At 40.6% G+C, this 15,573-nt stretch overlaps 2 protein-coding genes across 10 annotated transcripts in view; both read right to left on the bottom strand.

Moving 5' to 3' along the window:
• Positions 1-6,224, bottom strand: part of arhgap15 (Rho GTPase activating protein 15) — a 20,437-nt gene extending 14,213 nt beyond the window's left edge. The window contains exons 1-3 of the mRNA XM_037686249.1: positions 6,211-6,224; positions 1,626-1,800; positions 1,486-1,557 (exon numbers count right to left, since the gene is read on the bottom strand). Coding sequence (XP_037542177.1) covers positions 1,486-1,557; positions 1,626-1,800; positions 6,211-6,224 — 261 coding nt within the window. The remainder of the gene's footprint in view (positions 1-1,485; positions 1,558-1,625; positions 1,801-6,210) is intronic.
• Positions 6,225-7,389: 1,165 nt separating this feature from the next.
• The window catches only part of neb (nebulin), a 62,380-nt gene continuing 54,196 nt past the window's right edge, over positions 7,390-15,573 (bottom strand). For 6 of the 9 annotated variants that reach the window (XM_037686789.1, XM_037686791.1, XM_037686792.1 and 3 more), the window contains 8 exons: positions 14,662-14,754; positions 14,081-14,173; positions 13,518-13,625; positions 12,554-12,740; positions 12,158-12,250; positions 10,280-10,420; positions 10,089-10,192; positions 7,390-8,225 (listed from right to left, as the gene is read on the bottom strand). In XM_037686789.1, the coding sequence (XP_037542717.1) occupies positions 8,052-8,225; positions 10,089-10,192; positions 10,280-10,420; positions 12,158-12,250; positions 12,554-12,740; positions 13,518-13,625; positions 14,081-14,173; positions 14,662-14,754 (993 nt within the window). In that variant the 3' untranslated portion in view covers positions 7,390-8,051. Of the gene's footprint in view, positions 8,226-10,088; positions 10,193-10,279; positions 10,421-12,157; positions 12,251-12,553; positions 12,741-13,517; positions 13,626-14,080; positions 14,174-14,661; positions 14,755-15,108; positions 15,202-15,510 lie in introns of all 9 variants that reach the window. The other 3 variants (XM_037686797.1, XM_037686793.1, XM_037686795.1) reach the window with 3 other exon arrangements.

Genomic DNA, 15,573 nt, shown 5'->3' with positions numbered 1-15,573 from the left:
CTATTCTATTCTATTCTATTCTATTCTATTCTATTCTATTCTATTCTTCTGTTAACCAAGACAGCCCCACAACATCCAGAGCCTTAAGGAAATCCAGGCGAATCTCATTCACCCCCGAATCCCCGGCCACCGTGGAACTTTTGAACTACTTTGGCAACTTCAACCATAGCTGAGGTCACTGAGGTAGTTTAAAAGCTCCACGACCCAGATGCAGCAAAACAGGTCCAAACCATGATACTGCCACCACCATGTTTCACAGATGGGATAAGAACCTTATTCAGGAATGCAGTGCTTTCTTTTCTCCAAGCATAACTCTTTCATTTAAACCAAAAAGTTTTATTTTGGTCTCATCCGTCCACAAAACATTCTTCCAACAGCCTTCTGGCTTGTCCACGTGATCTTTAGCAAACTGCAGACGAGCAGCAATGTTCTTTTTAGAGAGCAGTAGCTTCTCCTTCAACCCAGCCATGACACCATTGTTGTTCAGTGTTCTCCTGATGGTGGACTCATGAACATCAACATTAATGTGAGAGAGGCCTTCAGTTGTTAGAAGTTACCCTGGGCTCCTTTGTGACCTCGCTGATTATTCCACACCTTGCTCTTGGAGTGATCTTTGTTTGTCCACCACTCCTGGGGAGGGAACAATGGTCTTTAATTTCCTCCATTTGTACACGATCTGTGTGACTGTGGATTGGTGGAGTCCAAACTCTTTACAGATGTTTTGTAACATTTTCCAGCCTGATGAGCATCAACAACTCCTTTTCTGAGCTCCTCAGAAATCTCCTTTGTTCCTGCCATGATCCACTTCCACAAACATGTTGTGAAGAGCAGACTTTGATAGATCCTGTTCTTTAAATCAAACAGGGTGCCAACTCACACCTGATCGACATCCCATTGATTGAAAACACCGGACTCTAATTGCACCTTCAAATTAACTGATAACCCTAGAGGTTCACATGCGTTTACCACTCACATATGTGTAATATTGGATCTCTTTATCTACTTTTAGGACTTGGGTGAAAATCTGATGATATTCTAGGTCTTATTTATGCTGAAATATAGAAAATTCTAAAATGTTCACAAACTTTCAATCACCACTGTATTAGTGCTTGAAATGAGTATTTGAGTGGACTCAATTACCACCAGTGTCCTTTAAAGCGACTGAGGTACAGCCATTTTTGTGTTTCCTAAGGTCAGAAGACAGTGGCATCCATCTTGAATTGAGTTGGCTCTAAAACTTAATCATTTATAGATGCACATCCAAATATTCAATTCTGAGAGATTTATAAAATTCTTTGAGAGGTTCACGAGATATTTTGCTAACAAACAGACAAATACACATAGGCAGGCAGAAACCATCCGTCTTTTGGTGGCAGGCTAAAACCCGTAAGAGCTGAGAAAGCGGAGGAGGACTTTGCTTTAGAAACTCTCTGAAACCTGTAAACTATCACTAAGTGTCCTGCGAGGAGTGAGTGTTCAATGTACCGCTGGTTGAAGGGCGGCGGCTCCTGTAACAACCGCACCGTGTTGAGACTGATTTCTGCGATGGCGAGAAAGCTGAAGAAAAACAAACTATTAAAAAGTGATGGTGACTCTAAGGACTGTGGTCCAGTTGGTCTACTTACAGGTTTCTGAGGAAGGTCTGAGTCCTGCAGCACCATTGACTTTGACTGACTCAGGCGGTCTCCAGAACTCTGAGAGGGCTTGATCCTCATGTGAACGGGTCCTTGTTCTGCTGCGCCAGACTGAGGAGGCTGACCCAGCTGCACATGTTTAACAGCATTCTGCAGGTTTGTAATTCTGAAGAGAAACAATTGTTGGAAAGATTTGGGCAAAACTGTCGATAAATGCTCTGGTACTGGACTGTTGTCCTGAATCGCTCTAAGGCCTGGGAAGGAAAAGTTTGATGATAAATGAGTTTGACTCCACCTGTTTAGAGTCATTTTGTTTCTTTCAAACTTTCACTGCATCAAAAATTCCTCTGTACTTTTTAATGTGATTGTAAATATTGACACAATCCTGAGTTTGCACTCCGCACACTCACTGAAACTCACTGAGATGGTGTTTTATAAACTTTATTACTGTTTGCTGTTTTTAATTTGAAGGTCTTGCCTTTCCATTTAGTTTCTCCTGGACACAGCTGGATGTTTGTTCATTGTTTTATGCCCTTTACAGCCTTTATCTGTGAGGTTCACAACTGATGAGTTTCTTTAGAGTCCTGCTCTTAGAATTATCAAGAGTCTTGAATTGTCAAGTGTGTGTGTATTTTGTACAGACCACAAGATGCAGGCTACACTACTTTTAGGGTTAACCTCAGTCGTCTACAGTTTCCATCCATCTATCTATCTATCTATCTATCCATCTATCCATCCATCCATCCATCCATCCATCCATCCATCCATCCATCCATCCATCCATCCATCCCTTCCTTCCTTTTTGGGTTGTGAGGGTCACTGGTGCCCATATGCAACAGTCACAGTGCCAGAGAAATGGGACACCTGGACAGTTCTCCAGTCCATCACAGGGACACAGAGAGACAATTGAGACAACAGCCAATCTCTCTCATTCACACCTAGGGACAGTTAAGTTACCAGCAAGCCTAACATGCATGTTTGTGTTCCGTGAGAGGAAACCGAAGTACCCGGAGCACGCAGCATGGAGAGAACATGCAAACTCCACCCACAAAGGTCCCTGGCCAGGATTCGATATGGCAACCTTCTCACTGAGAGGCAACAGCTCTACCAACTGAGCCACTGTGCAGCAAATATTAAAAATGTCAACATGTTTTGGGTATCATTGCATTTTAAAGTATGACACTGCCTAAGTTTAAATTTCAGTATTTTTGTTGTTGTTGTTGCGATAAGGCGCATTGTTCCATTTCCTGTTTTCTCTGCTGGTTTGAGTAATTTGTTTGCTCTAGGAGTCTTGAGTTTTTCTGGATTTATCTATCTTCTGCACAGTCTAACATTCTAGTACACAAATACCCTCAGCAGCCTACAGTTGTTTTTCTACTGTTGGATTGTGCTCGAGGCTCCTTTTGTCTTTCAACACGTCTTGGTTTTCAACAATGTATCTGGGATCTACTAGCTCTTGCTAGCATTAGCTTAGCATGGCTTCTGGTTCTCTCCTGGCTTCCTTTTTATCACTTGATCTGTGTGTCAGATGTTTAGTTAGTCCTCTGCCTCCTTTAGCGATAATGATACTTGTAATGAATGTAGTATATAGTTTTGGAGGAGAGGCTGTCTGAACTGGAAGCTCAGTACCATGCTGGTTAAAAACCACTCCTTAGCTAGCTAGCCAGGTTCTCGTGGGTATGTGTGGAGCCACTGAGACTAGCTCTCGTTAGCGGTCCTCCAACAGACCTCGAGCAGCCGGGACCAAGGCCAGCTGGGTGATGGTCTGGAGTAAGCATAGTGCTAAGGCTAAGCCCCCAGTTCACCACCAACCTGTTCATGTTTCAAATCGATTTTCGTCAGTGACGCACCTACTGAGAAGCAGACCCTTGTAATTGGCAGCTCCATAGTCCAAAATGTGGCACTAGGGACTTCAGTGACCATAGTCAAATGGATTCCAGTGGCCAAAGCATTCAACATATGGTGATTGTTATTCATGTTTATGGTAATGACACCCGGTTTGCCAATCTGAGGTCAAAAAAATTAATGTTGCTTCAGTGTATAACATCACAAAAACCATGTCAGACCACAGTTTTCTCTGGTCCCCTCTCCAACCTAATCAACGACGACATAATTATTTGTATGTCGCGGTTCATCCACTGGCTGTCCAGGTGGTGTCCTGAAAACAACGTAGGCTACAAAGACAATCGGAGTGCTTTTTGGGAAAAACCTGGTCTGATTCGGAGGGATGGCATCCATCCCTCTTTGGGTAGAGCCATTTTTCTTTCTATAAATTTGACTGATTTTCTCAGTCCTTCAAATGATTAACAAGCAGGGTCCAGTCCAGGAAGCAGAGTTGTAGTCTTACACACCTCTCTGCTTCTTCTCCTCTGTTACCCACCCAAACCCCCATTGAAACAGTGCCAGGTCACCCACGGCTCCAATAAAATGAACAAAAAATCAGCTCTAAAAATATAAATTATGAAAATAATTAAAATAAACATAGTTACTTTACCAGAACAAAAGAATACAATTTTTAAATGTGGATTATTGGACATCAGATCTCTTTCCTCTAAATCCTTGTTAGTTAATGATTTGATAACTGATCATCATATTGATTTATTTTGTCCGACAGAAACCTGGCTGCAAAAGGAGGATTTTGTTAGTATAAATGAATCCACTTCTGCTAATTATTGAAATTTTCATGTTCCTAGAACAACAGGTCGAGGTGGAGTATAGCTCATTCTCATCACCACACTCTTGATCTGCTTCTGACATATGGCATAGAGCATGACTACACAGTCACAGAGTAAATTTCATCTTAGCAGGTGCTTATCAAAAAATGCTATAACCAAATTTAAAGATTTGTTTCCATCATTTTCCTCTGTCTTGCAGAGTAATACATCAGAGAGAAGTGACTTAGATCGTCTGGTTGATCATTTTACAACTTCTTTGCAAACTTCACTCAATAAGCTGCTCTGCCGAAAAAGAAAGTAATCAATCAGAGATTATCTCCTTAGTTCAATTCTGAGTTACGTACTTTAAAAAAGGCATCTAGACAGCTGGAAAGAAAATGGTGCTCCACTAACATCAAATAACTTTATCTAACTTGATGTGATAGCCTGCTAACATATAAGAAAACCCTCCATAAACCTAGAACTGTATATTAGTCATATTTATTAGATGAGAAGGTTTCTGTTCAGCACTAAAACTAGACTAATGAGAAGTTACATCTCTGTTGAACCATGTATCCCTACAACTATAAGCAGTGATGACTTCATGAGATTCTTTAAAAATAAAATGATTTCAGAGAGAAAATTCACATCATCTTTCCTACTATCGTCTCTGGTACCCTGTCAGATGAGGCAGCTTTGGAAATATTACTAGAATCTGATTTATGTTTGGACTGTTTTTGTCCTGTTGAGCTCTATGAGTTGTCAAAAATAACAGCTTTATGCAAACCATCAACGTCTGCTAGACATCCCATACCAACCAGACTGTTTAAAGAGATATTTCACCTAATTAACAACCCCATTTTGGATTTGCTTAATTTTGTCTCTTATGAATGGTTACGTACCACGGCGTTTTAAGCTTGCTGTAATTAAACCTTTACTTAAGAAATCTGATCTTGATTCAGGATTTCTGGCCAATTATAGTCCTATATCTAATCTAACATTCGTCAAAATAATTTGAGAGAAAATAGTTGCAAATCAGTTGTGTGAACATCTGAACAGAAATAATCTGTTTGAAGAGTTTCAGTGAGGGTTTAGAGCTCATCGTAGCACAGAAATGGCACTGCTGAAAGTTATTAATGGCATTTTCATGACTTCAACGAATTTTGTGTGTACGATGGTCCTGTTAGACCTCAGTGCAGCATTCGAAACAGTTGATCACAATATTCTACACAGAGGCTTGAATATGATATTCAAATCTTTTGTGTCTATTTATGTCAGGACTTGTAAAAATGATCAGCTGTGCATGTTTTTCAGTTGATAAAATAATCGTTTTTCAACATTTGAAAAGAAGAACGATGAATTGAGATTATTTAGAGTGAATACTGTGCAACCTGGAGGAAATATTTAAACAAAATGCGCCAAAACTGTGTTTGAGTTGTAAACGTCAGAGTTCAAAAATGAAAGTCATACCTTCTTTCACAATAAGTAAAGTTTCTCAAATGTTTGTTAGACAAGAGAAACACAAACAATACAGATCTAATGTCAGCCAAATACCCCCTAAACAGACATGAAAAACTTAGCCGTCATTAACAGGAAATGAACCATAACCCACCAAACAACGGAAGCTGGCATTTCAGTCGTGAATGAGGTTTAAATAAAATTTATTTAAACACAATAATATTTATTTTCAAATAATAAACTGTTTTGCTGCCCACTTATAATATTCTTTACCGATACAATGTCATCTCGTTTGAATCTATGAGGAAATACTGAACCTGAATGCATTTCATTAAACACAAACCGAGTGTAAAACTGTAGAATTTAACTTAGAAATGATGGACGGACACAAATCAAACTAAATGATAAAATACCAAAACCTAAATGTTTTTGTTTTTTACATTAGAAATGTAAAATGTTCTTACCTTGTCCCCGCCATTGTCCCTGTAAGTCTCAAATGTAAATGAAGAGACGCAGAGAGGCCTAACTCTTAAAGGAAGTAAGAGTCATCACGTGGTTTCTTCGTACTACCCGTGTCTCAAAGCAGAACTGCTGAAACCTCTTCATTTCCTGAAAAAGACACGTCTAACCTCAGTCTCCTGAGCCGGTTCCTTCTTCTGTGGGTCATAATTTACAGCCAGCAGACATAAACAACTTCTCAATTTGCACAATAGATTTTTGAAAAGAACCCTCTGGATTCAGTCTTGAGAGTAATTTACTAACGCAACCCTGAAAAGATCTCAGTACATGACGTTCAAGAATCGAAGAACAGAGAAAAAAAATCTATTACCATTACATAAAATGCATTGTCCACTCGCCCCATCCCTGACCTCAGCACTTCTAGTGGTTTGTTTTGTATATTCCAGGTTTATGTTCACTTGAGGCAATGGAGAAGTACCAATCTCTTGATAATCATTGCATATATATACTTAAAGTATATATTGGTAAAGTACATTTTACTTCAATATACTTAACAAAAAATACAGGTGACTAAAACGTGCCAAACAGACGTATGTGTGAAAGCTATGTGGTGACCAAAATGTGCCCACAGCAGCTTTCCATTTCTTCCATTCTCGGCCTGGCGGAAGGAAAATTTAATATTTTCTGATTGAATGTTGAATGGATGTGTAATATGGGATCATTGTCCTCAATAAATAAATGACCAAGTATATAATTTGTCTAATTTGTTTAACTGGGTTCTCTTTGTCTACTTTTAGGACTTGTGTGAAAATCTGACAATGTTTGAGGTCATATCTATGCAGAAATATAAGAAATTCAAAAGGGTTCACAAACTTTCAAGCGCTTCTGTACATTCCCATTAACAGTTTAATTTATTAATCCAAGTTGTGTTAAGATGAACACAATTCCCTTTGGTTTAGGCCACACTGAGGCTAAATTTTAGCTCTCTTTAGCTTTATCTCTTTAATTTTGGTGAACGTCTATAACTTATTAAAACAGATATCAGCTTTAAAAGCCCTGTGTTTTGAAGTTTCTAACTTAAGAAAAGTTCCTTTTGGATTACAAACCCTGTTCCAGAAGTAGTGGCCACTCAACACAAAGAAAGAAATGTAGAAATATTTCACAACAAAAACAAGGAGACAGAGTTCTGCAGGAGCTTGTGTGCTTTATTAGCTACAGATTAAAGGTAGAGGACGAGCCTCAGCCAGGACCTAAATAATCTGAAGAAACAAAACACACGTTGCATTAATTCATTAGCAGCCTTCTTTTAAAAGGAAGGAAGACTGAGGTTTGTCTCACTGAACTCTTCAGGAGTGATTGCATCATGGAGCAGGTCGGTGGTAACTGACTCCTTGTCTTTTATTCATCCTAATCTCCATTGGAAGGATAATTGGGGCAAATTAAGCCCAAGTTCGTTAGAAATTACTCAGTATAGTATACTGGACATTAAATTATGGCATCAAATTGCTTGAATGTACAAAATAATGAGTGTGGCTGCTTGTTAGTGAGTCTTTTATGCGATAGAGACTAGGAACAATTTCAACAATCTAAAATAGTCGTTAACGGTAGCCATGTGTTAGAAGGAGTTGCGTCGTGTCCTGAATCTTCTCACATCCACAGGTAGCAGAACAGCAGCGTATGAATAATAAAGTCTTACCAACGAGAACCAAACAATTAAATAACCGTTAAACAGCAACAAGAAACTAAATGCTACACATTGCACTAAGCCACATGGTGGAACAGCGGTCAGCTGGGCCTGTGGATGGGTCTCGCCCACTCTGGAGGGACGGTGGGCGGGCTTTTGTCTTTAAATTGCTTCCACATAGTTGGCCGGCAGCATGCCGGTCTTGCCGGTGCGCTGCACGGTGCCGTACATCCAGCCCTCGTCGATGGACTGCACGTTGACGATGACATCGCCGTCTTTGAATGACACCTCGTCGCTGTCCGCCGCAGCGTAGTCGTACATGGCCCGCACGGTTTTCTGAAGGCGAGGAGGAAAATCACAGACCATGTTTGCAACACGAGGGTTTGCAGGTTATTTTAAATGAACACACTCAGAAAGAAGTGAGCTCAAAGTTCACAGAAATGACCCACATGCGTACGTAATGAGGTAGTTTAGATCGTTTACAGTGAGGTTTTCTGGAACAGTCACAAACAATACTGGATCTTACCTTCTGTAGATAGTTCCGAGAACTACCTCCGTTTGGAAAAAACAGTTCAGCTGAGTAACAAGCAGCTACTTGTTAACAACTAGTCAGAGACCAAGATCTGAAGTGGATCACTGCCATCCTGATAGAACTTCAATCTCAACGTTACGTAGTTTGTCTAAATACAGTTATATAGTTTAGCTTTACAGAATACTTTCAGCAGAAATATTGCAAAGTTTCTGGAGAAAGTACTGGAAGAGCTACAACTGCTGCTGTTTGTGCTTGAAAATACTAAATAACCATGCAACCGTGAACATAGGGTCCCTCACGGTGCACTTGGGGTCACAGCTACTTGACTCTAGGAGCTGTGAGGTGAGACAAGGGTGTGTCCTGCAGGTGAAGGTTGTTGGCGTCTGGTCGAATCTTTCTCAGAGCCAGACTAAGAGGACCTGACTGTAGTACTGTTTGGGTAATACTCAGGAGACTAGGGAGGTCCAGTTACCCATTGGAGGGCTGGAAGGGTGTTACGCCCTGGGACCAAGACAAATTTAAAATGTAAAAGTGACAGCAATACAAAGTTGGAATATAAACACTGGTGTCAGAAACATTTGTAATGGGGGGCACTGGTGTGTGTGGGGGTGTGCTTTATTCAAATTTTGAATAAAGTAGATGCCATACCCTTCATTCTTGTTTATTTTAACTGAGTTTTAAACATCTACGTTTATCTACATAGGGAAACACTTAATTCAAGAACTATTTTAGAGAGCAACAAGAAGTAACCTGACCAACAGCTCTCCTTGTGTGAATAGAGCACGCTCCGCTTCTCTCAAGCATCCTAGCTAGCGCGTAAAACAGAGGTGTTGCCCCCTCCTCCCCCCCGTGAGTGCCCAGCCAAGTCAGATGACCAAAGAGAAACACTGCATGCTTTGTGGAGTTGTTGTAGGTAACCAGGAAAACCCGGAGTGGATTGTTAGTGGTTTGTGGAAAAGATTTATTCCTGACGAAATAGAAACAGCGCCAATATTTCATGATAAATGTTGGGGGAGGGGGGGCATATCCCCTTCACATATAATTGTTGCAACACCTATGAGTATAAAGAAGTTGTTTTAACGTTTGTTATAACGTATATGAATGTTTTGTACAGTGTCCTGGGACAACTTCCGTTGTGATGTGGCGCTTTATAAATAAACTGAACTGTTTTAAGATGGCAACAATCCACTTCTAAATATTTGAACTATCCCTTTAACTTCTTTTTTTCAATGATCAGTATCTTGAATGGTTCCCACAGTGATCAGGATGAATTTTCAATTTAAACTTAGGAGAAATATTTTCGAGTACAACTCCTTGTCACTTAGTCCTGATGCTCAATAATCCAGGTAGATGAACCTAACAAGGTGGAGTCAGGTCTTCTGGACGGATTCTTCTTTGCTGAAATGTTTTGTCTTTTATCCAAAAGTCTGAGGAACTGCAACAACCTCAGTCTTATACGTAGCACTTTATAGTGCACTGTGAAGACTTTTGGATAAAAGAGGAAACGTCACAGAAGAACGCGTCCAGAGGACCTGACTCAACCTTCTTAGACTCCATCCAGTTAATAAATAAATTCAGTTCTTTGCTCCGGAAGCTTTAGGATGATTCTAACAGATGGGAAGAAGATCCAGGAGACAATGTGTGTAATACGAGTGTGTGTTACTCACTCCGGTGGTGGAGGGGTGAGAGGGGACAGAGGAGACTGTAGTCTGCTGGGTGGCCACAGAAGACGACCTCTGCTGCACCTCCACAGTTTTAGCCTGCTGGTAGCCTGCACATGGTAGAAATGAAACACCCCCAGTAAGGCTTGTTACTGGCTCCATGGCATTTTGTTTGTGTTGTAATTCTGGAGGCTCACCCATAGAGCTCGTCATGAAGCCATTGCTGTAGAGGGACAGGTGGTGGTCAACATCCTGGGACAGCTCGGACTTCTCATCAGCCATGCCGCTCAATGCACTGGTGGAGCGGGAGTGCTCCTTGCTGCGACGCTGGGCTTGTACTGTCAGGAGGTCAAAAAAACGGAAATGTCTTATTGACGTTTTGTTTTATTCTTTCAGCTTTTCACTCTTCAGGGGTCGCCACAGCGAGTCCTCCTCCATCTCACTCTGTCCTCTGTGTCCTCTGTCCTCACTCCAGCTACCTCCATGTCCTCTCTAACTCCATCCTTATATCTCCTCTTTGTCTTTTTCCTGGCAGCTGCATTTCTAACATCCTTCTACCAATATACCAAATTTTCTACCAAAATAACACTGTCCCTCCTCTAACTTTATTTCTATACTTGATTTTATTTTTACATTTTATTTGGAGAAGCAAATGGTACATGACAAGTCTGTTCTGTATACAAATCAATTTCCTCCTCACAACTGTGAGTGAGGGACTAACATTTGTTAATCCAGTTTTTTTTTTTAAATAGGAAAAGGAAAGAGAGAAAAGAAAAGAAAAATAATGATAAACAAATATAACACATAAGTGGGTGTGTGGGAGAGAGCTACTCCAATTCTTATGTTTGGAGAAAATACCATCAAGCGAGTACATTTGCCAAAATCATAAACATGGATAGATTATGTAACATGGTGGTATTGTCTTGCTACAGACATATTTAATCCACGGGGATTACTGGTTTTACATAATTTGTCCACTTTGACCAAATCCTGAAAAAAGATTTCCTCTGACCTTTACCAGAGAACGACAACTTCTCAGTCATGTAAATGTCCTGTACAGTTTTTAACCATTCATCAATTGTAGGTGCTTCAGGATTGAACCATTTTCTAGCGATAATCTTCTCTCTTGCTGCCACAAGTATTAACAACAGTTTTTTATCCTTCAGAGTCCACTTATCAAATGAAATGTCTCCTAAGTACAAGGTTTCACATTTACAGGGGATTTTCACAGTAAAGATGTTAAGTGATCACATAACTGCTCCCAGAAAAGTTTAATCACTGGACAACCCCAGAAGATACGGTGGTGATTTCCTCCATTTGTTCCACAGAGTCTCCACTGCCCTCATGTTTTTGCTGAGCTGGAGTTACAAAGTATCGAACAGTGTTTTTCCAGCAGAATTCTCTCCATGTATTGGAGCTCGAGGTCATCCAGGGTCATCTGTTGATCCTTTCCCAGCTTTCAGATGTGATACTTAAATTTCCTTCTATTATCCACTTATTTCCGATATAGTATGTGTCACCTTGTTTAGACGATAGAAAACCATTATATAGTTTAGAAACAAGTTTTGTGCATGACTTTATACTTTATTTCTATACTTGATTTTTTTTTCCCCACAATAAAAAAACAACATAGGTCTGCATAGTTCAGTTTTTTTATAGTTTTAAAAGAATTGGTAAATGAAATACTATTTATTTTTCCCTTCTTTACAAGAATCTGGTCTTTTGTTTTAAATTGTAAAAATGTCAATAAATGTTAAAAATCATTAGATATTTTTAGCTTTATAATGTGAAGTCTACTGGTCACCAAAAGGTAAGGTAATGGCAGCTCTCTTCTGCAGGGGTCGCCACAAGTGAGCAAACACACACAAACTGTTGGCATTTGTTTTATGCCAGGTGTCCTTTCTGACACACCCTGGGCTCGAACATGCGGCCTCAGAATCACGAGACCACAGCACTGACCACCAAGCTACCACAACCCTTACATCTGATAATTGTTTGAGGATGAATAAATCCAGACTTATCAGACAATATGAATAGATTTCAGGTTTGTTCAGTTTGTTCGAGCTAAAGCTCACCTGACATCATGTGCAGACTCCTGGACTGGATGTTGTCCTCAGCAGGGTCGTAGTCAAACACAGAGCCGGGGTTTGTGCGCCACACACGCAGATCTGAAGATTTAGAATAAATCAATTGATCAGACCAAGACAAATGATCAGAGAATGATTCACGTGGTCACAGAGAGCCAATGTTTTTCTGTCCAGTTTAAAATTCTGTATTTCAATGGGACATGTTGATGCATTTGTGTTGATTGAATCATTTTATGCACAAATACATTTTTGTTGTTTTAATTTAATTTAAATAGCTTTTTATTTGTATCTGTTGCCTTGTTTCAAACTGAATAGTTTCAGTTTTATACTGATGTCTGCATTTTTGTTGTTAAGGCAGAACTGTGTGGCTGCTGGTGACGGTACCAGTGGTCGTCTCCTGGTCGTGCTCCATGGCGCGCCTCCTCTCCATCTCCACCACGCGCCTCTGGATGCCACGGTAGCTGATGTCACTGAAGTCCTGCGTGTTTCTCTTCACACGCTCCGTCACGGGGTCGGAGGTTGTGGGAGTGAAGCTGCCCTTGCTCTTCTCAAAGTCTTCGTGGTATTTCACCTAAAAAAATTCAAACCTCGGTAAGGTGCTACGTCAAAGAAAAATATTGAAGTTGTTTTTTTGCTTATGTAATTAACCCAGAGTTTATTATATGTGCCATTGATAAAAAAAATCTCACCTGAAATACAATAATTTAAAACTTAAAACTAGTGGTTCCAACACTGGTCCTTGAGGAACACCATCCTGCATGTTTTAGTCGTTTCCCTGCTCCAGCACGCCTAATTCAGTGATTTAATGACTTCCTCAAGTTCTGCAGAAGCCTGTTAATCACCCATTCATTCAAATCAGGTGTGTCAAAGCAGAGAAACAACTAAAACATGCAGGATGGTGTTCCTCAAGGACCAGTGTTGGGAACCACTGGCTTAAACAGCAAAAACAGGAGCGAAGCTGAATATACGCCTTTATACGGTAAAGCATAAAATGTGTAAATGGACTGTACTTGTATAGCCCCTTTCTATCTTATCAAGACACTCAAAGCTCTTTACAACAATCTGTGCCTCATTTACCCGTTCATACAGCTCTATCCTAGATCTCTACAAAGAATAATCAGAGCTTTATCACATTCATACACTGATGGGACACAAATCAGAGGCAATGAGGGGTTCAGTGTCAGCATGTGACTGATGGTGGAATCAAACCCCCAACTCTCCCATTGTAGGATGACTGCTCTAACCACTCAGCCACAGCTGCCCCTGCATGACTTTTAAAATCCAAATAATCTCATTTAAATGTACTTTTATTTACAATTGAATAATTCGTGACGGATTCCAAACTCACCCCAGAAATGATCCTCTGAGTCTCCCTGACGCGCCTCATCTCAGGTGTGTCCAGAACGAAGGCGGCCTTGCCCTGCACCTGCCTACGGAAGCTGTCGGAGTACAGCACCTGGGGAGGAGGAACCCACGACAGACAATCAACATCTGAAGCTGTCAAAGTTCACAGCCACCGTCCAGTAGCTGCTAGCACAAAGAGAGAAATATGAACACGGAAAGCTGCTGGCGCAACAATGGGATGAGACAAATAAATGAACAAGACGTTTTAAAATGATTATTATTAAGAGGTTGAAGAGTTAGACGACACAGAGTTATGTTCCAGTCTTCAGAAGCAGAACAACAGGGGGACAGATGATCTAGAGCAGTCTGAAGAACAGAAGAGGTTAGCCGATAAGATGGAGCGCCAAAACGTGGGATTAAACATGACTTTTTTTTTAACAAGAGTGCACTCAGGATAATTAATACGATTAAGAAGAGCAGAGATCAGGTACGTTAGAAGAAGGTTAAAGGCGGGAAAATGAAACTTTTCTCAGGAGGAACATGTTCTTGTAGCGGTTCGGGAGGTACCGAGCTAATGTTTTCTTGGTTCCTTTTGACTCGCTCCATCTCTGGAGTAAACACCACCGGGGTTCCCTTGACTGAACTGTCCTTATACAACACCTAGAGGACAGAAAGACAGCGCCCCCAAGGGACAGTGAGACACTTAAAACTGTCAGGACCACACATTTATTTTATCTTTGGTTTCTCTTGAGACAATAAGACGTCTGATGAAGGAATCTTACATCCTGGTAGTTCCTATTGAACAGCCAGGGACAAACGGGGAGACAAACATTTCTCACAGCTCAGCAGAAGATTAATCACTTGCTGGAAAGTTGAAATTGAGTTAGCAGAATGTGGGCTGTGGGTTAGAGAAGATTACAGATGGGTAAAGATTTAAAATGTACTGGGAGAGAAAGAGGGATTACAATGAGGGCAGAATAGTGATGGAAGTGGGGGGATCTCAGGAAACTGCAGTCTGAGCCTTAAATAAAGATGAAGATGAGGCAGAGATGATTAATGTGAGAAATAGCAGAAAAGAGGGACTCAGAGAGGCTTTGTGTCCACTCTCAAAGGTTAGGAGCACACGAGGTTCGGCTCTGTTCCACTACCGAGCTGATGTGCTTCTGGGTTTCTCTGACCCGCTTCACCTCTGGTAGGTCCGGTATTGCTGTGCCTCGACCCAAAGAGTCCTTGTATTTTATCTGGCAAACAAAAATTTAAGTGTTTTTGCAGAGAAAATTGAAAAACAAAATTAAGAGGGAGATCAGTAGTAGAACTTTACTGAAGATCAAAAATAGAAAGCACTGCACAAATAATACAGCAAGCAAACAAACAACACGAAACACACTCTTCTCCTGAGAAAACGAGAAATGCGTGACGTTACACAAACACTAGTTCACCCCCAGGTTCACCGCTGTAGTAAGGGATGGATCAAAAGTGAAGGTTTTAGCATCTAAATAAATGGTGGGGCTCAGATTTGTTACAAACGTGAAACAGAGGATGAGTGTGAGTCAAACTACAGGGAAGGAGAATACAGGCTCGCTGCAGAAAAGTACCGTGCTAATATTTTGCTGATTGCGTTTAACCCTCTCCATCTCTGGGGTCTCTGACACTGACGTGCCGTGTCCCACTCCTTCTTTGTATTGACGCTACAGCACAAAAACAGTCGTATTCAGTATTGGCGCACTCATCAGTTCTCACTTAAGAAGAGAGGAACACAGGAATAAAAAAACTAAAAGACCCACTAAATGAATAAGAAAAAGGGGAAATGAAATTATGCTTGGATTAAAAAAACGGTATCTAAGAACTAATTCTGCAAAACAGAGGGGATGTTTAATGGAAATCGGTTAAAATTAATGAGGAGAAAATCAACACTCAAAGCCAGAAAGTGTTTTTTTTTTTAGTTTAGAAGAATTTGGAAGAGGGTTTTAAGGATGAAGGTCACTGCAGAAAAGTACCGTGCTAATATTTTGCTGATTGCGTTTAACCCTCTCCATCTCTGGGGTCTCTGACACTGACGT

The sequence above is a fragment of the Nematolebias whitei genome, chromosome 13, assembly GCF_014905685.2.
Source record: "Nematolebias whitei isolate Nwh7 chromosome 13, NemWhi1, whole genome shotgun sequence".
Taxonomy (NCBI): Eukaryota; Metazoa; Chordata; class Actinopteri; order Cyprinodontiformes; family Rivulidae; genus Nematolebias; species Nematolebias whitei.
The sequence above is the reverse complement of the archived record's forward strand: the minus strand, read 5'-3'. Positions and strand labels throughout refer to the sequence as shown.